We start from the raw sequence: 21650 nt of genomic DNA, 5'->3' as shown, positions 1-21650 counted from the left end.
TTGCTATATACTTTGAGGCTTTGCATTTTCTCTATAATATTTGGCTTGACATATCACAAAATAAATTCCAGGGTGCCTTGCAAAATGGAGTTTTCTGATGTTAAAATGCATACACGTATTGAAAGTCATATTAAAAACTATCCCTTGTGTGCCATCCCTCTCTATTCCTTCTTTGGTGGAAGAAGCAACAACTAACAGTTAAGCCTAAACTGTCCCTCCCATCAGCATTGCATCATCAGTGGCTCAGGACATGCCAAAGGAAAATCAGACTATTTCCAAATTATATCAGAAAAATCATTTCATCACAGAAAGTATGAGGCAAATAACTATGAGTTGAAAAATAAACTGTAGTCAAGTCATCTATCTGATAGTTTCACCCTCTATTTGTAGAATTTTCTCTTTCTATATATTTCAGTGAATGTGTGGTGGTATTCCTACCGTTGATGCATATCATAACCCATTAATAACTTCTCAATCTGTAGGCCTTTTTTCTATGTTTTAATTTATACTCACTAATAAGGGAGAAGTGTGATGGTTGCCAAAGCTATGTGTGTGCCTCTAGAAGATTGAAATTGGCCATTAGCAGCAGTTTGCTGTGAAAAGGAAACAGGTTGCATTTTAGGATCAAGCCCAAGTGGTGCTCTCCATGTACAGAATCACCTTTTCATAATGTATTTAGGTGATATAAATTTTCCCTTTGCAGCCGTTCAGTGCTTGATTTCTCATTTGATTGCTCTGAGGAATTCGATTTTAACGCTTTTGAGGACATCATTGCTTTTTATGAAAGCAAGAAGTAAGTAGGCTTTGTTAAACAGAGACCAGGGAGGCACATTCATGGGAAACTCATCTTCCTGAACGGGCTCAGTGCAGAATTCAAGCCAGGAAAAACGTGATCTCAATTGTTCTGAAGAAAATGTAATAGATTACAGATCTGTGAAATGCTAGAAGCTCAGATGTGGTGACCTTGACATTGGGCCCTGCAAAAGGCAAAAAAGATGTTTTAACAGTTGGGGGACAACCAAATCTTGTTTTATTTTGGAAAGTGGCTGTTGCACTGAGAATCTCAGGAATATAATAGCATTTTATTCTTAGAAGTGAAACTTACACTTCTGTTATGTTTGATTTGTGCCTCTCTGGAGAATGAGTGAAAGAAGGTAGGTACTTACTTTTGAACCAATTAGCATGGTGCATGGATCAAACTGAGTGAATTACTAATTAGGGCTTATCCCAGGCTAACTTTTTAAGAGCTTAAACATGTATTTTAAAAATCTGACCCCAGAGAAGTGAAATTTGATTATTATATTTTCAAATACTTCATTTCCAAAAATACTGATATGAAAAGGATCTTAGAGGTTGAATCTAAAACCGTAACAAAAGTTACAAATTTAAATTAATATTTTGGAACACTAAATTTGAATCTCCTCAGCTATTTTAGAGAGTTACCCACAAATACTTTAATTTTAAAAACAAAATCAAATGATTAAAATAATCATTATTTTACTAGTCTTCATTCTACAAAAGAAGTAAGTAAAACATGGATGCTGCCTCTTCTGTCAATATAAATCCTAACTCCCCAATTCCTTATAAATAGTCTTCATGGGCAGCCTCTAGCTAACCTTCTTCTCATGAACCTTACCAACAGACAACAAACACATGACCCATTGCCCATGTGTACTCCTCAGGTTGAGCAGGACCTGCCTAAGCTTGTGTTCTGCTGGTACAACTTTTGAGAAATCAGCATCACCTGTTTACCACTGGGAGAAGTCATAGGAGAACTTCAGGGGAGGAAATAACATTTTGATGACTAAAATATCACCAGATAGCTTTTAGACTAGCTCTAATTGTTAGACAGAAAGTCCTATAAAGCTAACATCTTCCTTTCTTTAACTTCCACTTGTTGGTGGTGCTAAATTGGTGAAACCAATAGAAATTTTTCCATTATAATTTTTAAAAGGAAGACCCCATTGGGTTGTTTTGCATACATAATTGCTACATATTAGTTTAACAGATGGTTAAAATTAGCCATAAACTCAAACATTTCTTTTATCCTTTAAGGAAGTTGGTATGATACCAGAAAATAGAAAGAGGAAAATGAAGTTTGCATCTTCTCAAATAAGACACTTCCAGTTCTGAATCCTATGACCCTGAGTAAAACATCATTCTTTGACATATTTAAAGGATTTTTTGGCACTTTTTAACAAGTCCAGTGAGGGTCATAAAATTGCTCATATGTAGAATTAGTTATTTATTTTCTGAATTCTAATAGTGGGAAGCCATACCACAAAGAATTTGTCTTTGGAGTAATAACTCAGTATTTGCAAAATTGCTTCCAAGAATCTTAAATAGGTGTGTCAGACATCATCTAGTTCAACAGCTTCCTGTAGCGTGAATCCCTCTGTAATATTCCTGACATATTCATGCAGATTCTGTTGGAAGACCCCAAAAGTTCAGTCTACTTTTAGACTAGCTCTAGTTGTTAGATAAAAAGTTCTTCCTTCTATAAAACTAACATCTTCCTTTCTTTAACTTCCACTTGTTGGTCATAATTTTTTTCCCTTGGACCAACCAAAATAAGTTTAATCTTTTTAACATGATAACCCTTCAGGTATTTGGAGGCCAAAATCATATTTGTACTTCCCTCAACCCTCAAGTCTTCAGTACAGACAGCCTAAACAAAATTCTCCTTGTCCCTGTCCATATCTTAAAGTAAAACAGACTTCACTTCCCAATGATTGGATTGAGCATTGTTGGAGTACATGTTTATGATCACATAGCCTGAGAAAGTACCCTAATTTTAACTTTGGGGCACATTGGGTAATAGAACTTCCTGTTTCAACTCCTGTGGTGATGGGTCTTTTCTTTTTTAACTCCTTGTTTTCTCTATCTGGGACATCTTCCTTTCTCTGCCTTTCCCTCTGGACCTCTTAGGGATTTGCATGACCAAATCATCAAGACTATAAAAGGATTGCCCTGGCAGGGTGAAGACCCTCGTAGGCTTCTTCAGTCCCTCAGTCGGCTTCAGCAGCCCCGGGCCCACTTCCTGTGAGTTCCTGGTGCTATGGGTAATATTTCTTTGCAAGTGCAACAATAACCATGCTCATCCTTCAGTGCAGAAGGAGAGGTTGTATCTGCAGAAGTGCATTGGCTCTGATAGAAAATAATAGGTGCCCAAGTAGAATCCTTTCTAGTCATTATGGTGGCTGCTGAAAATGTTTTTTTGTTTAGCACTAACCATTGCTAAGGTTTCTTTGAGCACAAACAGTGAGCAACATATATAGAATGCTAACTGGCTTCTTAGACCCCAAAGTGCCTTGAAAAATCCCTCTATAATTTACAAAACCTTTCTCCTCTACTATTACAATAGCCTCCTAATTTTTCTCTCTGCCTCTGGTTACTCTCCTCTCCAATTCATTCTTCACACTACAGCCAAAGTAATCTTCCAGCCCTCTTTCCTAATGCTATTGTTCCCATGAATATCAGTGATATAACCTTTCTCCTCAAAGTGAAAAATACAGATGACATCATTTGATGTGGAAGGCCTGTCAGCCTGGCTCCTAACAACCATTTACCTCTTCTGGCCCCCTTCCCGCTGTCTTTTCTACAAGCAATTACCAGATCTCTCACTCTCACCTCTCTTCCATTGCAGAGGTTCATTCAACAAGCATTTTAATTAAGTATCATCTGTTTGATAGGTACTGGGAATAGATAGACAAAAGCAGTCTCAGACCGTGTAGAACTTGCGTTCTGTTAGAGAATGTACATAGTAAAGTCAACATAAAATATTTGCAAAGTAGATATAAGTAATTTTGGGGAAAGCAGGTCTCTTGTAATTGAAGAGATTAGGATAAACTCCTTGTTGTACATGGCACCTGTGCTAATCTTTGAAAGAAGTTTAGGATTCCATGAATTGGAGTAGAAGAGGGAGTGATCATATTCAGATTCATAGAACTATATAGTGCCCAAAGCAGACTAGTATGCAATAAGAGTGTAAACATAAGTTGGAGCTGGAATTTGAAGGTTTTCCAAGCCAAACAAAGGAGGTTGTCTTTTATCCCAAAGGAGGAAATGACTAGAGCTTCTTCAGCAGGAAAGTGGCATGACTAGACCTGTCTTTTAGTATTATACATTTGGCAACTGTGTAAGGAGTAGATTGGAGAGGAGAGTGACTGGAGACAAGGAGAGACCAATTAGGAGATATCGATAATTAGGCTAAACTAGGTTAGTGGTCCTGTGAGTGAAGAAAAGCAAATAGGTGTGAGAGATAGTGTAGAGGCAGAATTTTCAAGTCAGCAATTAATTAGGTCTAAGGAAGTAGTAAGAGAGGGGGAAGAGTAGAAGATGACTGGGATTGGAAACCTGAATGACTGGAAGGATTGCAGAACCTCAACAGAAATAGGAGAGTTAGGGAATAGGAGTGGAAGGTATTTGAGGTGCCTTCTAGATATCCAATTAGAAATGACCAGTATACAGCTGATGATGTAGGAGATGGAGTAGGCCAAAAAAGAAAAAGTATAGGCAGGTCCTAAAACAAAAGTCCAGTTATATACCTATGCACAGAAAGTAGAACATGGATAATAAGACTGGAGACCAAGAGAGAACGGTATCACAAAAAAATTCAGAAGAGAAAGTATCTAGGAAGGATAGGGTGGTCAGTAGCATTAAATGCAGTAGAAGGGACAAAAGGGATGAAAACAGAAAAAACCATTGCAACTAAATGCCTCTTAGTAACTTTGGGGGAAAAGCTGTATAAGGTGAAAAATTAAAAGAGCCTGACTAGAAAGGGTTGACAAATAAGGGGACAAGGTGTGAAAGTAAATTGTTGACTTTAGTTGGCTTTTTTTCCAAGAATTTGATTATGAAAAGCAGTATGCAGGATGGTAGGATTCATTTGAGGATCAAACGAAAGTTTCTGAAGGATGGGTTTCATCTAGGCATGTTTTAGTAGAGATGATGTCAATAGATAAGGAGAGAGAAAACATTATAGAGAGAAAACAAATTGAAGGGATGAGCTGCCAAAGGAGATGGAAGAGCATGGGGATGAATAATAACACAAGCAGAAAGGATGAATTTGGCATCTTTTTCTCAGATTGGAGCAAAGGAGCAGAAAATGGGGAATTATGTTGAGGTATGCAATGTATAGAATAGGAAAGAAGAGGGTGTTCACAATAGATGGCCTCAGATTTTTCATGTGTGTCAGGTGAGGGCTTCTGCTGAGAGGATGGAAGCATGCTTTATATGCCTTACAAAAACAGATTTGGAACAAAAACTAAGGAGGAGGGTAGACAGTCAATCAGGGAAGAGTAATTAAAGGTCTGCATGTTTGCACCAGTGAGGACCTAGTTGAGATTGCATACCAGATGTTTGTAGTAGCCCTGATCATCAGAAATACTTCCTATTCTTCAAGGCTCAACTCGTTAGAATTTTGTTCCATGATATTCACCTTGCTCCTCTTCAGGGAGATAAGACCCCACCTTCCTTGAATCCCTCAAGGGATTCTTTATTTGACTCCATATGTAGCTCATTCCCCATCTAGATTGTAAGCTTCTTGAGAGTAAAGGACTTATGTTGCTTTTGTTTCTACACTTCCAGTGCTAATCACAGGACCTTTTACAGTTTAATATGTTTGTTGCCATTATGACATGTATTTTAAGAGGCTTTTCATTTCTTGGCCCTGCACCTCCCAACCACCCTCAAAAAAAAAAAAAAAGAAATCCTGAATGCTTATAGAACTAAATCTTAGCACGCAAAGGGAGCTTCCCTTTTTTTGTTTCCCATTATTGACTCCAAAAAAGCAAATTTAAAATATATGTGGAAGGGGGCAGCTGGGTAGCTCAGTGGATTGAGAGTCAGGCCTAGAGATGGGAGGTCCTAGGTTCAAATCTGGCTTCAGACACTTCCCAGCTGTGTGACCCTGGGCAAGTCACTTGACCCCCATTGCCTAGCCCTTACCACTCTTCTGCCTTGGAGCCAATACACAGTATTGACTCCAAGACGGAAGGTAAGGGTTTAAAAATATATATATATAAAAATATATGTGGAAATCTGGGGGTTTTGAAGACTTTGTAATTTTTCCCTATATTTCACTAATTTTCCCTATATTTCCCTAAAATAACATTTTAATGTTATTCCTTGCTACTTAGAAGCAGATTTCCACCTTAAACTAGTTTTTTTTTTTTTTTAAAGTTAGCTCCTGCCTTAGTAAAATGAAGGTTAGCAGTCACAAATTTCAAAATTAACACAAAGGTCAGAGCTTTGTTTTCCAGTAAACATCATGTAGTAGCTTATGAAAGCCTAGACATTTAAACTAGTAAAGTTTTTCCTGGAAATGTTACTGGGGTATCTGGTACACAGAAAAATATAATCAGTGTCTTAATCAACTTATGCTATTACCTAGAAATGTAATCATGAATTTGGAAATCTTCTTTCTCCCAGCTGAAAGTTCTCTCCTTCCTCCTGTTATCCTAGAATATGTGGCTTCTGTCTCTTCTTTATTCTCATCACAGCATTATATTCCTCTAGGTCAGATATTCTTTCTGTGACCTTTTCTTCTGTGAATTCCCACTGTCTAACCAGTGCTGCCTTGCACATAGTAGGCATTTCATGTTTGTTGAATTCTTTTTTGATCCCTTAGCAAAATCTTCAGCGGGCCACTGTTTTGGAAAATATGAATGATCACAGACCAGATTCCCTTTCACTTTACTAGTAGCCCTGCTCTCAAAATAAGAAGTAAAATTTTACCTTTGATCACCAAAGTATGTATTTTTTAGCTTGATTAGCTAAATCGCATATTCACACATTCCCTCTTCCCCTCCAATGATTTTTAAAGAATTTCTGAAGTGAGTTGTTGCACTTGCTTTCTTTTTCTCTGGCTTCTTAGCTTGATTTAGCTAACCTGCAAGGCATGGCTTGCTAAACTAACCCAAATATAAAAATCATGTACATTCTATTTCATAAAAACAATTTTTAATATTTTAACAGGAAAATTAAAGGTATCAAACAAAAGCAGATCATTCCAAAGGTAAACATGTTCAAAACATTTAAATATGTCTTATTTTTCAAGTCGTGAAAATGCATCTCAACAGACGGACATATCTAAAACAATACTACATAATATAATAAATTATTTTCTTATAAGTAATCTAGCCTTCTCCTTTTACTACCACCACCCCAAGAGACAAAACATAGGTGTTTATTGTGTATGTATATAAAATATTGTGAAATCTCTAAAAATTGTACCAAAAGACCCAAGTGATCACTTCTAAGTGATAGAAGGGTTAACATTATATCTTTAAAAAAAAACAACTTACCTTCCATCCTAGAATCAGTATTGTTTTCCATAGCAAAAGAAAGGTAAGAACTAGATAATAGGGGTTAAGTGACTTGCCCAGGGTCACAAAGCAAGAAAATGTCTGAGGTCAGATATAACATTGAATTTATTAAGGAAGCACCCACACTGATGAAGCCATAGATTCTTGAAGTATTAAGTTGAAATCCCTAAAAATGTGACCAGATTGGGTCTTGTAGCCTCTGGACAGTCCCTTAACTTCCCTGGGCCTCAGTTTCCTCATTTGTAAAATGAGAATGATAATATGCTACAACGTTTCAAGGTTGTTAAGGAAGTGTTTTCTAAACAGTAAAGCATTTTATTTTTGTTTTTGTTATGTCAATAGATTCAAATGACATAACTTTGTAATCATCAAGTTCTATGTGAATTATTAGACAAGAATCATGAAAATTATTAACATTTCTGGTCAGCCAATTTAATAGGAAGATGATCACTAGTAGAACAGAATATATGACCTGAATAATTCAGTTCTCCCTGTGAGTAGAATTTAATCAGATAAATTGCTATAAAGTAGAAAAAGTTTTGTTATTTCTTGGAGTGGACTACTATATTGTAGAAACTATGTAATTATCCATCTGTGAATAGCAAAATATCTTGGTATAGAAGAAGCAACTGCTTATTTTTCTGCAAAGTCTAAATCAGAGTCTCTCAAAGTTCTTGGTCTTAGAACCTCTTTACACTTTAACAATTAGAAGATCTTTCATTTGGCTCTTTTTGTATTTACAATATTAGATATTAAAGTATATTAATATTTTTATGAAAATAGTTCGACTCACGGACCCCTTAAAAAGATCTCAAGAACCCCTATACATCCATGGACTCCACTTTTGAATACTGTTGTTCTAAAAGGAAAGGAAAAGGGGGCAGCTGGGTAGCTCAGTGGATTGAGAGCTAGCCCTAGAGACGGGAGGTCCTAGGTTCAAATCTGGCCTCAGCCACTTCCCAGCTGTGTGACCCTGGGCAAGTCACTTGACCCCCATTGCCTAGCTCTTACCACTCTTCTGCCTTGGAGCCAATACACAGTATTGATTCCAAGATGGAAGGTAAGGGTTTAAAAAAAAAAGGAAAGGAAAGGAAAAGAATCATTTCTGCCCCTTTAAACTAAAGAAGGAGATTGAAATACAAATCCCAGAGGTTTTTTAAAAGGTCTCCAAAAGTCATGACTCCATTCAGATTGGAATATAGGTTAAAACTCATTATAACAGATAGACAGTTGTCAGTTTACAAGCTCTCATGTAACTGTAATTTAAAGTCAAATTCTTAACCTCACCAAAGAACTCAGACCTTAACATTCATTGTAATGAGTTCTTGACTTGTCTATGAAAGTGCTGTTTTGTTTGTTTTTGCATACTTTTTCAATTTCAGTGATGACATTTTTCTATTCAAGTGTCTACAGGGTGATGAGAGCACTTCAGTCTCCATATTTCTGTTTCAGAATTTGCTGGATTCCAAGTCTCTGAAGCTTATTGTCAGCATGACACTCCATGACCGTACGACCAAGTCCCTTTTGCATTTGCATAAAAAGAAAAAGCCTCCTAGTATCAGTGCACAATTCCAGGTAAGTAAAAAGGTGTAATGGAAGGGAAAAGTCAGATTTTTGGACTGAAAATATTGTTGTGAATGAAACCTGGGGTTTCATTTCAATATCTGCTAACACTTGGGAGAAAACAGAGCCCCAAAGAAACAAAAGTGACTTATCAGTTGGAAGACTTAAATTGATCATAGATGCCCAGAGCCAGAAGGTTCTGTACTTGACAGAAAAGAAATGATCAAACCATCTATAATAGAAAGTAACCATTAAAACTCTCTAGATTAGTTATAAAGACTTTATTCCCATTTTTCATAAACTCCCATCCTAGATCAGGACCTTACCACCTTTCCCCTGGACTGTTGCATTACCTTTCTCATTGGTGTCACTGCCTCCAGCTCTTCTTTCTTCCATCCACATAGCAACCAAAATTTAGATCCAGCTTCCAACCTACCAGCTGTGTGACCCTAAAACACTTAACCTGTTTGCTTTAGTTTCCTCTGTTATAAAATGGGAATAACAGCATCTACCTGAGAGAGTTGTTTTGTGGATCATATGAGATAGTATTTGTAAAGTACTTTGCACTGTATCCTATACATAATAGATGCTATATAATTCTTTCCCTTTTTTCCCTTTCCTAAAGCATAGATGTCTTTGAGTTCCCTGTGTAGGTGCCATGATAGGTGTTTTTGATTGATCCATCTTAAGCCAAGAAATGCACTAAAATCTCTTAGTTAATGACCATTTCTTACTTGATGATTGAATACTAATCAGCTTCATGAAACATTACATATAATGTCACCATAACAGATATTATAATAATAATGAAAATTTTTTAAATATTTCAAGAATTGACAAACTATGACCGATACACAGTGACACCTTGGCACAAACCTTCAATTTGTTTTGAAAAAGCTCATCTGTGAGACACAATAAGATGACATATGCCTATAATGATAATAGCAGGAGTTAGTATTTATATAGTTTCACTCCTTTAATGTGATTTTTTTTTTAACCCTCACCTTCTGTCTTAGAATCAATACTGTAACCATGAAAATATGGTTTGCCAAGACTGTGAATTGCCAAAACTATAAAGGTTTAGGCCAAACTGTAAAGATAATTTTTAGTGTCTTGATTTAAAATCTAATACCCAAGTCAGCTGGGTTTTATGGAGATTTTAATTAATGTGTATTGATTCCAATGCAGAAGAGAGGTAAGAGCTAGACAATGGGGGTTAAGTGACTTGCCCAGGATCACACATTTAGAAAGTATCTGAGGTCAGATTTGAATAATGTGATCTTTTTAAAAAGGAAAAAATATGACATAGACATACTTGCTTCAGTATTTTCTATTTTCTTCTCTGTGAGTATTCCTCCCACTGATAGTGATGATGGTAGTGACTAACATTTAGATAGTGCTTTTAAGATTTGACAAGCTCTTCACAAATATTATTTAATTTTATTCTTGAAACAACCCTGGGAGGTAGGTGCTGTTATCTCCATCTTACAAATGAGGGAATTGAGGCAGACAGAGGTTATGTGACTAACCCAAGACCACACAGTATCTGAGGTGGGATTTGAATTCAGATCTTCCTTACTGTAGATCCAGCACTCTATCTACTGAGCCACCTAGTCACTCTTCCATGTTTAATGTTAATGAGTTAAATGCTTAATGAAATCCTGTGACAAAAATAACATTTAATTGGCTTCTAGCAAACCTAGCTCCTTTGTGGTCAACAAATATAGTCTGTTGCTGGACTGCTACTCATCTGAATCCCATTTCAGTGATAGAATTCTGGAACTCAGTCAAACACTGGTCTTTATTGCCTGCAATTCCATGCTACTCCCCTGCCCCCATCCCCCCATTTCAGGTCCTACCTGAACCAAATTAACATGTAATTAGGAAACCTTTACCAAAATAAAAATACAGTAGAATAGATAATGTTAATATGTGGTTGTTAAAATCAGTATGTGGCTGGGGATCTTTCTATATAGGTTAGTGGCCCCTACGTCACTGATCTACATTGTACTGATGCATTAGAAAAGGAATTTAGTGGAGCCTGGAGACTAAATATACACTGAAAAGTAATTAGAAGGATGGGGGAGTTGTTTGGTCTCTGCAAGTTGCAGCCTCCCACTTCTCAACTGTCTTTAAGAATCATGTACCTGCCACAGGTACCTACCCTTCACCTGCAGCTCCTTTGGTTTCTTGGGAGTTTTTTTTAGGCACCTTTTTTTTGGGGGGGGGGTCAATTTCAAACATTATTTCTTGGTTACAAAAATCATATTCTATTCCTCCCTCCCCTCCCCCTTCCCCTCCCATAGCCGACGTGCAATTCCACTGGGTATTATATGTGTCCTTGATCAGAATTTGGTGTTTGCATTAGGATGTTCATTCAGAGTCTACATCCCCAATCATATCCCCCTAGACCCATGCAATCAAGCAGCTGTTTTTCTTCTGTGTTTCTACTCCCACAGTTCTTTCTCTGGGTGTGGATAGTATTCTTTCTCATAGATCCCCCCTCCCCCCCCCTCCCCTACCCTCCCAGTTGTTCAGGATCACTGCATTGCCACTAATGGAGAAGTGGAGAAGTCCATTACATTCAATTGTGCCACAGTATATCAGCCTCTATACAATATTCTCCTGGTTCTGCTCCTCTCTGCATCACTTCCTGGAGGTTGTTCCAGTTCACATGGAATCCCTCCAGTTTATTATTCCTTTGAGCACAATAGTATTCCATCACCAACAGATACCACAAATTTGTTCAGCCATTCCCCAATTGAAGGGCATCCCCTCATTTTCCAATTTATGGCCACCACAAAGAGCGCAGCTATGAATATTTTTGTACAAGTCTTTTTCCTTATTATCTCTTTGGGGTATAGACCCAGCAGTGCTATGGCTGGATCAGAGGGGAGACATTCTTTTATCGCCCTTTGGGTATACTTCCAAATTGCCCTCCAGAATGGTTGGATCAATTCACAACTCCACCAGCAATGCATTAATGTCCAACTTTGCCACATCCCCTCCAGCATTCATTACTTTCCATAGCTGTCATGTTAGCCAATCTGCTAGGTGTGAGGTGATACCTCAGAGTTGTTTTGATTTGCATCTCTCTGATTATAAGAGATTTAGAACACTTTTTCATGTGCTTATTAATGGTTTTGATTTCTTTGACTGAAAATTGCCTATTCACATCCCTTGCCCATTTATCAATTGGAGAATGGCTTGATTTTTTTGTACAATTGATTTAGCGCATTGTAAATTTGAGTAATTAGACCTTTGTCAGAGGTTTTTGTTATGAAGATTTTTTCCTAATTTGTTATTTCCCTTCTAATTTTGGTTACATTGGTTTTGTTTGTACAAAAACTTTTTAATTTGATGTAATCAAAATTATTTCTTTTACATTTTGTGACTCATTTCAAAGTCTTGCTTGGTTTTAAAATCTTTCCCTTCCCAAAGGTCTGACATGTATACTATTCTGTGTTCACATAAATTACTTAGTTTCCTTCTTTATGTTCAAGTCATTCACCCATTCTGAGTTTATCTTGGTGTAGGGTGTGAGATGTTGATCCAAACCTAATCTCTCCCACACTTCCAATTTTCCCAGCAGTTTTTATCAACTAGTGGATTTTTGTCCCAAAAGCTTGGATCTTTTGGTTTATCATAGACTGTTTTGCTGAGGTCACTTAGCCCAAGTCTATTCCACTGATCCTCCTTTCTGTCTCTTAGCCAGTACCAAATTGTTTTGATGACCACAGCTTTATAGTATAGTTTGAGATCTGGGACTGCAAGTCCTCCTTCCTTTGCACTTTTTTTTTCATTATTTCCCTGGATATCCTTGATCTTTTGTTCTTCCAAATGAATTTTGTTATGGTCTGCAGCTCATTTGTGATGGATGATTTTCTGGACCCCAATTGCCTACTGGCACTCTCTGCCATGAAAAAATTAAATTATGAAATCGGCTCTGGGAAGTTTTATGCATTCCATGGCTTTAGTGAGATCTTAAGTTGTAGCCTCATACACTGCTAACTCAGTATCCCTGCACTCAGTGAAATGCAGACCCTTAGAAATACCAAAGCATCTTTAATGGCTTCTTAGTCACAGTTAAAGAAAGAAGATTGTAATTGTGAGCAGGCTGAAGGAAATATACTGCTGACTACTCGTTATCTCTTTGTGTCCCTTTATATGACTTCCTCTGCCAGTACAGAATATCTCTCTGACTTTTACGAAGTTAGAAGTCAAACCCAAACATTCTGTGCTAGCATTCAGAAGAAGGATGCTCTAAAATATATTATTTAAAGAAAATCTAAATGCATTCTTTAAAGAAGTCACTCTTTCATGAATGGGGCAGTTACCATCCAGCATGATAAAGTTGGCCTGCTTTAAATTATTGACAAAGTGCTTTACAAGGACAATATTCCCAAACCTTTAGTTGACTTATCAGTTGGTTGCAACATTTGTGGTGGGCTATGTAGCTGGTCTCTCTGTTATTGTCTCTCACTGCTGATCCTATGACCCCTGTTTGGAATGGGGAGGGGGGGGGGGCGGAGAACAGCCCTGCTACCTACAATCCCAACCTCCTTCTCTACCTCTGCCTGAAACTTGAATTCCCCACATCTGCCAAAACCCCAGCATGGCTCTGACCAATGACATCTTTCTAGTCCTGGTCTTTGGCCTATTTCACCTCTTTGCAGCCATCTCCATGACACAATGCCTACAGATCTATGCTCTAGTATAACTATTCCCTCCTGAGCCCCAACTTTCTACCTATAGATAATTAGATGGGATGTCTTCCCCCAGCAGAATATAAGTTCCTCAAAGGCAGGAACTGTCTTTCTTGCTTATATTTATATCCCTGCACTTGACCCAGTACCTGGCCACCGAGTTAGCATTTAATAAGCCCTTCATTCTTTCCCAAGGATTGGTTTCAAAGGTGTGTGGAAGAGGTTTGTCACCCAGATCAGCATGATTAGTATCCCAGATTCATTAGGATGGTTCAGCTGGAACTCTGTGACACTTCTCCATCCTCTTCCACCCAAGGTGCCAGTGTCTCTGAAGAAGTTCAGATTGACCCAATTCTAGAGAAATCAAAATAAACTGTGGACTGAATCTCCCTTTATATTCCTCAATACAGAGTAAAATAAAAAACTTTTGTTATATTTTTGACAGCTAGACTATTTCTCTTTTTGACATAATTATCAGTTGGCTTCTTGCCTGTAAAGATTTCCAAATTTGAATTATTGTAATAAACCAACTTTGTGGTGTGATTTAAAAAAGAAATTTTGTGAAATTAATATGTAAAAAGAAATTATAGTGAAAAGACTTTTTAAGTATTCTAAGTAGCTTGCTTAGCATTTATATAGTGCCTACTACACTCCAGGCGCTACTAAAGACTTTACAAATATCATTTCATTTGGTCCTCACTATAGTCCTGGGAGTTAGGTGCTATTATTATCCCCATTTTACAGTTGAGGAAATTGGAGAAAACAGAAATTGTTACTTGCCGAGGGTCATAAAGCTACTAAGTGTTTGAGACCAGATTTAAACTTGGTTCACCCTGACACCAGATCCAACAATACTCTGTTCGCTGTGCCACTTCTTCACTGTCCTCTTTATCACTTTCATTGTCATCCTCTTTCTGTTCTTCCCACTAACACAGAATTATAGGTTGCATTTAGGTTTTATACAAGCCAAATTTAGGAGGAAAACATGGCCTATATTCAAACTAGTGTGGGTATTTGAAGTCAGTAATCAAGTCAAGAGGTTATAGCAATGCTATGGGACTAAAGTGGAGTCCCAAGAAAGAGGAATATGGTTTGGGAAATAACTTATCTGTGTCTCCTTCACCCTTCTCTTGCCTGATATCTGAAATGATACCAGAGATCTCTTGAATCATTATCTAATTAGATTTGTACTTCTCTAAAAAACTTTCTAATTGATGGACATTGACTTTTTTCCCCTAGGCCTCCCTTAATAAGCTTTTGGAGACTTTGAGTAAAGCTGAGCCATTCTTCATTAGATGCATTCGCTCTAATGCAGAGAAGGTAGGTAAACACTCTAGAGTTCATATAGGGATATCCCTGATTAAAAATACTTAGCCACCTGTTAATACAAGGTAATGCTGCTGATGAAAGTAAAGTTTTTATACACCTGTTACAAGAAGTTATGGGGAAATTGCCAGTGTTGTTCTCAGGGTACAGGTATGGACTCTTAATCAAATCAGGAAATATTTAATGAAAACCTATATCCGGGATACTTGCTTAAGAAATCACATTGCCAGAAGAAACTCAAGGCTAACTGGTCATGGCCCTTTTCTTTCTAGGATAATCAAAGTTGAAGCCATCTGATCTATTTTTAAAGATTTCCACTTATGAAGGTTATATAACTTGCCTCAGTAACCTATTCCAAGATTCAATATCTTCAAATATTCCTTTGACTATTTGAGTCCCCATTACACTCCTTTCATCTTGCTTTTTTTGCCTACTTTGGCAAGAATTGGTTAGGACTTTGTTAATACATTAATCACTTTTTTACAAGTGAAAGGAAAATTTTTCAGATTTTACTCCTGGGACATTCATTCTATGCTTCTCTCCACCATTTTGTTGCCCTCTTCCCTAAGACCCTTGCTGCTTAAATAATCTTACAGGTAAATAATTTAGTTGAATAGTGAAGATGGCCACTCCTCTCAGCAAGACCTGGAGAATGAGCAGAATATTTATGTAATTACCAAAATTAGGCATGTTTGTATAGTATGTACCTCTTTTTCTCTGTCAGATCTAAAAATAGTGTCAGGAGTGAGAAGAAACTGTTGTGAGAAACATACTTTTAACTAGATTGGTCCAGTCGAATCAATAGGCCTGAATCCTTTTGGGTTGTGTTGTGTTCTTTCCAGAAAGAACTGTGCTTTGATGAAGAACTGGTTTTACAGCAGTTAAGGTACACCGGGATGTTGGAAACTGTACGAATCCGGAGATCAGGTTACAGCGCCAAGTATACTTTTCAGGTATTTATTTACAGCTTCCATGCTAAGTATTTGGAAATTTAGTTCACTTTACAAATCAAAGGATATTCACTGCATTCAAATCATATGTTATGCATACTTTAAGGGTAAGGAGTCTTACCTAACCTTTACTTGTCTTAGCTTTAATGCTGCACAAATCAAATTTCTACAGCAAACTTTTATAGAATCAAAGATTTTTGTAGCTAAAGGGAGCTTGGACTAGGTCATTTAATCCTAACTGTCATTTTACAGAGACGGAATATGAGGCCTAGAGAGGTGACATAACTTACTCAAGGTTTCACAAGTTAGTGGCAGAACCAAGACTGGAACCCAGCTCTCCTGATTCTTAGTCTTTTTGTGCACATGTTATTATACTCTGCCAATTTCCTTTGTTTCACTGTAAGAGGTATTAACTTTAAAAATGTATCCTGCTGGGCAGTTAGGTAGCACAGTAAATATAACACCAAGCCTAGAGTTGGGAGGTCTTACGTTCAAATATGGCCTCAGATGCTGTGTACTCCTGGCAAATGACTTAACTCTGTTTGCCTACCCCTTACTGCTCTTCTGTCTTAGAATTGACACTATAACTGAAGGTAAAGAGTTTAAAAAAATTATATCTTGGCACTTTGCAACAGAGTTTTATTTCATTATTTATTTACTTATTCATGGAAACAGAAACTACTCATTTCAGGCCCCTGAGTGATTAGTTCTAAGGTCTCTGTCATTAAACAGCATTAGAATCTCAGAGATTCAGTGCTGAGATCATCTGCTCCAGCCCTCTTTATAGATAAAGAAACCTAGACCAAGAGAAGCTAAATTACTTGTCCAGGGTCACCTGAGAGTACCTGCCACCTCTGACCTGTACTACACTGCCAGATTTCCTAAAACAACAATTTGGATTCAGATTTGTATATGTTAGGACAGTGGCTTAAAAGTGTGAGTCAGAGTTCAGGAATCAGAAGATACATCTTTTCCTTTCAGGATAGCTCAGTACATCGCATTTCTGATAAACATGTGCATGATTTTTATACTGAAGGAATGAGGAATCAGTGGATGTGAATTCTAGAATGCCTCCATTGCTATTAGTCTGTGCTTGGAAATTCACTTAAATCATTTTGTGCCTTACCCCCCCCCTTGACTCTAAAAAGAGAATAAGTGCTACCAAACCATGTCACACAACTCTGAAGATGAAATCAGCTAATAAATGGAAAAGGCTTTGGAAAATGCTCTGTGAGGTTCATGTGTGACTAGTAAGAAAGAAGTACATTGCCATAAAGTACTTCTTACTCAAATGGTACCTAGTTCTAATATAATCTTAAAACATCTGCTGTATATGAAAACATTTTAATGCTATGACTAATATTGTATCTTCTGGATACTTCAGACAATAACCCCTCAAATTGAGATTTTTCTTAACCTTCTTATAGAGCAAAATGACAGTATCTATGACCTTAAGTTGCATATAAAGCTAAAGGAATTATTTACTTGTGCACATTTCCATTAATGTAAAAAGTCAAGTAATTCTCTTTTCTGGACCTAAATTTACTTAGGATTTCGCAGATCAGTTTCAAGTACTACTACCCAAAAATGCTGAGCCTTCAAAGGAGATGATATCTGCTTTACTAGAGAAGATGGACATGGACAAGAAAAACTACCAAATAGGAAAAACCAAGGTCTGTTCAGTATTTTCTGACTCTTTGAACCCAAAGGCCTTCTCTTTTTCGCTTTAAATTTATGAACTCTTTTTCAGGAGGCTAGGTTACATTTATTCCCAGAAATGTCAGGAGTCATATCAAAAGTACAAATTTATATAAAATTAAGTTTTTGGTGAGAGACTTTGTTCCCCAAGATGAAAACATTTTTACTTTTTCCTTAAAAACTTTATCCTTGGGGGCAGCTGGGTAGCTCAGTGGATTAAGAGCCGGTCCTAGAGACGGGAGGTCCTAGGTTCAAATCTGGCCTCAGCCACTTCCTAGCTGTGTGACCCTGGGCAAGTCACTTGACCCCCATTGCCTAGCCCTTACCACTCTTCTGCCTTGGAGCCAATACACAGTATTGACTCCAAGACGGAAGGTAAGGGTTTAAAAAAAAAAAACTTTATCCTTGACTTGTGATTTTATCTTCGTTTATTTGTTTGGAAGACAGGAATATTTGAATGTTTCTCACTATTAATCTCATTTGTAGTCTTTTTTTTTACTGAAACAAAATGCCATTTTATTTTATTTATTAATTTAGAATATTTTTTCCATGGTTACATGATTCATATTCTTTCCCTCCTCCCTCCCATAGCCAACGAGGAATTCAACTGGGTTTTACATGTTGCAGTCTTATTTTTAATACAGATAAATTGATGCTATCCTCAAATTGCCATTGAGCTTTACCTGAAACCCTGTTAATCACTTTTTGCATACCTGCCCTGTGCAGGATACAGTTTGTTTGGATAGTTTGTTGAAATTAGGGTGGAGGTTTGGTTTTCAATTTCTCTCCAGTTGAACTTGGATAAAGGTAGTGCCTTCTAACCCTAGGATTTTCCTATATGAGAAAATGCCTCTGTGAGCTTAAGGATAGGTAGACTTATCCAGAGGAAAAGCTCAACTTAAGCCTTCTCTTCTGGATTAGGTTTTCATGAAGGAAACTGAGCGACAGATCCTACAAGAGACACTTCACAAAGAAGTAATACGGAAAATCATCCTTCTTCAAAGCTGGACCAGAATGGTCTTAGAAAGAAGACATTTCCTCCAAGTGAAGCAAGCAGCCATCACCATACAGGTCTGTTCCTTTCAGGATAAGCAGTAGGTGTTCTTGTTACAGGTTTAAGCCAAGGCAAGCCAATGGTTGCTTCTCACTACTTAAATTTATTAAATATTTTTTAGGCTTTTTGGCGTTCTTACCGAGTGAGGAGGACTCTAGCAAAGACTGAGGCAGCTGTTTATATTCAGTCAATTTGGAGAGGATACAAGCAACAGAAGGCCTACCAGCGGCTAAGGAGAAGTGTTCTTCTCCTCCAGACCCTGAGCAGAGGATACCTACAAAGACAACGGTGAGTGCAACTGAAAGAGAGTGTTTGTTTTATTATTGTTCTTGCTGTTAAAATTGTTAGCCTTTTTATGAGAGGGAAGATTTCCTTATTTCTTGTTCTTCTGATCTGGGGACTTGGAGACATGAAGTTGGACAGGTCAGATTGGTTGACCGTGGTCCAGTGAAAGTTGTTTGAAAGGAGGGAATCTCAGCCTTTATGTCTACACCTACACCTTATCTTAAATAGCCAGGAGTTGTATAGTATTCATTTATAGTGGCTTAAAGACTTTGGTTTGAACACCAGTGAGTCAAGTTTTTGGAGACCTATGTCTTTATATGTTTTTCTGAATCTCTTGGGGTTTTTTCTTTGTTTGTTAACAGCTTTAGCCAAATGGTTTCAGAAAAGAAGAGGATAGAAGAAAAGAAAAGAGAAATGCAGCAAGCCCTGGAAAAAGAAAAAGAAGAGGCCGAATCCCCTGAGCCAGAGAAGAGGGAACCAATGCCCAAGGAGGCAGCTGTCATGTCAGAGATGATGATCACTCCTGTTTCTGGTCCAGAATATCAGCTACATGAGACACATGCCACAGAAGAAGAAAAATCTAATTTACAACAAGAAAAAGAAAACCAGAATGCTGAAAAGCCTCTTCCTTCCCAGAGAAATCTCATAGAAAGTCATGAAAAGAGTACTAGTAGCCGAGAAAAGCGTGAATCACGACGGCAGAGGGGACTTGAACATGTAAAACTGCAGAATAAACACATACTGTCCTGCAAAGACGATGGTAACATCCGAGAACCTCCAGGAAAGACAGTCCAGGGACAAAACGAATGTTGGCAAGAAGTTATTTTACAAAATAAGAAAGAAGAGAAAGTGCCTTCAGACATAGACTCTCTTGATGAAATAATGGGCAAAGAAAATTTACTGGGGGAAAAATCAGCAGAATTGTTAGGTAACCAGACCACTGAGTCTAAGAAAATGGAAGAAAATCAGAAGTTGCAGCAGAAAGGAAGTCAGAGTTACAGCATTCCCGAACGGCCATCCACCCTCCCCCTAAATGACAAAGTTACCAAAGGTGCTGCTGAGCATCACCAAGAGAAAAACAAACCAAGAACTGGCCAGAAAATAAATGAAGGCCCAGAGAGTCCTACTGCTTCCCAGATACAGAGATACAGAGAAAATGATTCTGAGAGATTGTCTAATGTAGTCGAATTATGGAGAGGAAAGAAAATGATGACTGCTGGTGCCAGCAGTGTGCTGAGCCATTCCCTGGACCTGAGTGAGAAATACAGGACTGTTGGGTTGCCCCTAACACCAGGAGAGTAAGGATGCTTTTGTACATGTTTCATTAATAGTCATCTTCATCAGTTGATTGTTTAATTGATAAAAATGTGTAGGCATTCAAACCAAAAGCTTTGACATGTTCAGTTCAATTTGAAAACCATTTATTAAGCAACTGCTTTTTTATAAAGAGTATATAATTGTGTATATATTTACTTGTGTAAAGAGTATCATCCCTTGTGCTGGAGGAGTTAGAAGAATCCCTGCCCTTGAAAAATTTGCAGACACCCTAAGGACTCCCAGGTAGACTTTGTCATTTACCCTACTACTGAACCCTAAAGATTTGCGAGACCTGGCACTTTCATTCTCTTTGTATCCCTAGTGCTCAGTCCATAATTGGGCCTTTTTCATTAATTCACAAGAGGATGTGGCACATGTATAAACAACTGTAATACACAAGAATACACAAGAGGTTCAGTTAAAATAGTCTTCTAAATTCCAAGACTGGTAGGGAAAATTGGAAAGCTTCATGAAAGTAGGAACATTCGATCTGGGCTTTTATAGCTGAGATTGTTTCAGCAGGCCAAGATGGAAGGAGAGAGCACTCAGGCCTCAAGATCATGAGAGAAACCTTAGAGGTCATCTGGTCCAACTTCTCATTTTTACAGATGAGGAAATGTAAGGCCCCAAATGATGGTGCTAATTCCCCTAGGGTACACAGACAATAAATGGAAAAACTAGAACCTAGACCTAATCCCCTCTACCACTTACTTGAATATTCTTTCCTCAGTATAAGTAAAAGGCCAGTAGCCAGGGGCAGCAAGTAGTCCCTTTTGGCCAGAGTATATACCATTTTCAGTAAGATTCAAAAGAGTGGTGAGGAATTACAGAGAGTTTGGAATGCTAGGCAAAGGAAAGTGAAGTCTGACTTGTAAAGCCAAGGTCCAAGTCAGGAAGGCTAGGAGAAGGAAGGATACACCATGATGCAGAATCAGAAGCCTGGAACAGGCCAGCTGCCAGGGCAGATCATCTCCCAGGAGAGAGAGACAAGCACCTCCAAACCTTAAATACTACTTTCTCAAAGTAACTTCTCTTCCATCTGACTGTCACTCAGAGGTGAACTTCCTGGGTCCCTGCCTCTCTCCCCAAGGTGCACACTTAAATACTACTTGACTATAGTGAGGATTGGGATCAGATCCATTTAAATCTCTGCTGTTTCATGGTCACCTAGTGATAGCTTTGAGTTCTCAAAGACCAAGTTAGAAGAAAACCAGTGCTGGCATTTCTGACCGGTCAGAAGAGGCTTCATGCACAGGCCCTACCAGCAATGATGTGTGTCTTTCAGCCTAAGCCCAGCCTGCCTGAGTTTACAGAGGATAAGCAGGGCTGACACCCTGTGACAAACTTATGAAAGAAAGGATCTGCTGAAGAACAATGACGTTGTAATTAACCTCAAAGGAACATGTATCCACACAGATGAGAT

General features: G+C 37.9%; 1 protein-coding gene across 10 annotated transcripts in view; it reads left to right on the top strand.

Annotated features, from left to right (window-relative positions):
- Nucleotides 1–21650, top strand: part of MYO9B (myosin IXB) — a 158042-nt gene that overhangs the window by 96645 nt on the left and 39747 nt on the right. For 5 of the 10 annotated variants that reach the window (XM_007489754.3, XM_007489755.3, XM_007489764.3 and 2 more), the window contains exons 15-24: nt 704–793; nt 2929–3042; nt 6979–7018; nt 8781–8903; nt 14837–14917; nt 15766–15876; nt 17424–17546; nt 18493–18642; nt 18747–18913; nt 19273–20208. In XM_007489754.3, coding sequence (XP_007489816.1) covers nt 704–793; nt 2929–3042; nt 6979–7018; nt 8781–8903; nt 14837–14917; nt 15766–15876; nt 17424–17546; nt 18493–18642; nt 18747–18913; nt 19273–20208 — 1935 coding nt within the window. The remainder of the gene's footprint in view (nt 1–703; nt 794–2928; nt 3043–6978; nt 7019–8780; nt 8904–14836; nt 14918–15765; nt 15877–17423; nt 17547–18492; nt 18643–18746; nt 18914–19272; nt 20209–21650) is intronic. The other 5 variants (XM_007489758.3, XM_001369797.5, XM_007489756.2 and 2 more) reach the window with 3 other exon arrangements.

Source organism: Monodelphis domestica, chromosome 3, assembly GCF_027887165.1.
Source record: "Monodelphis domestica isolate mMonDom1 chromosome 3, mMonDom1.pri, whole genome shotgun sequence".
NCBI classification, from domain to species: domain Eukaryota; kingdom Metazoa; phylum Chordata; class Mammalia; order Didelphimorphia; family Didelphidae; genus Monodelphis; species Monodelphis domestica.
This window is presented reverse-complemented; position numbering and strand designations above follow the sequence as displayed.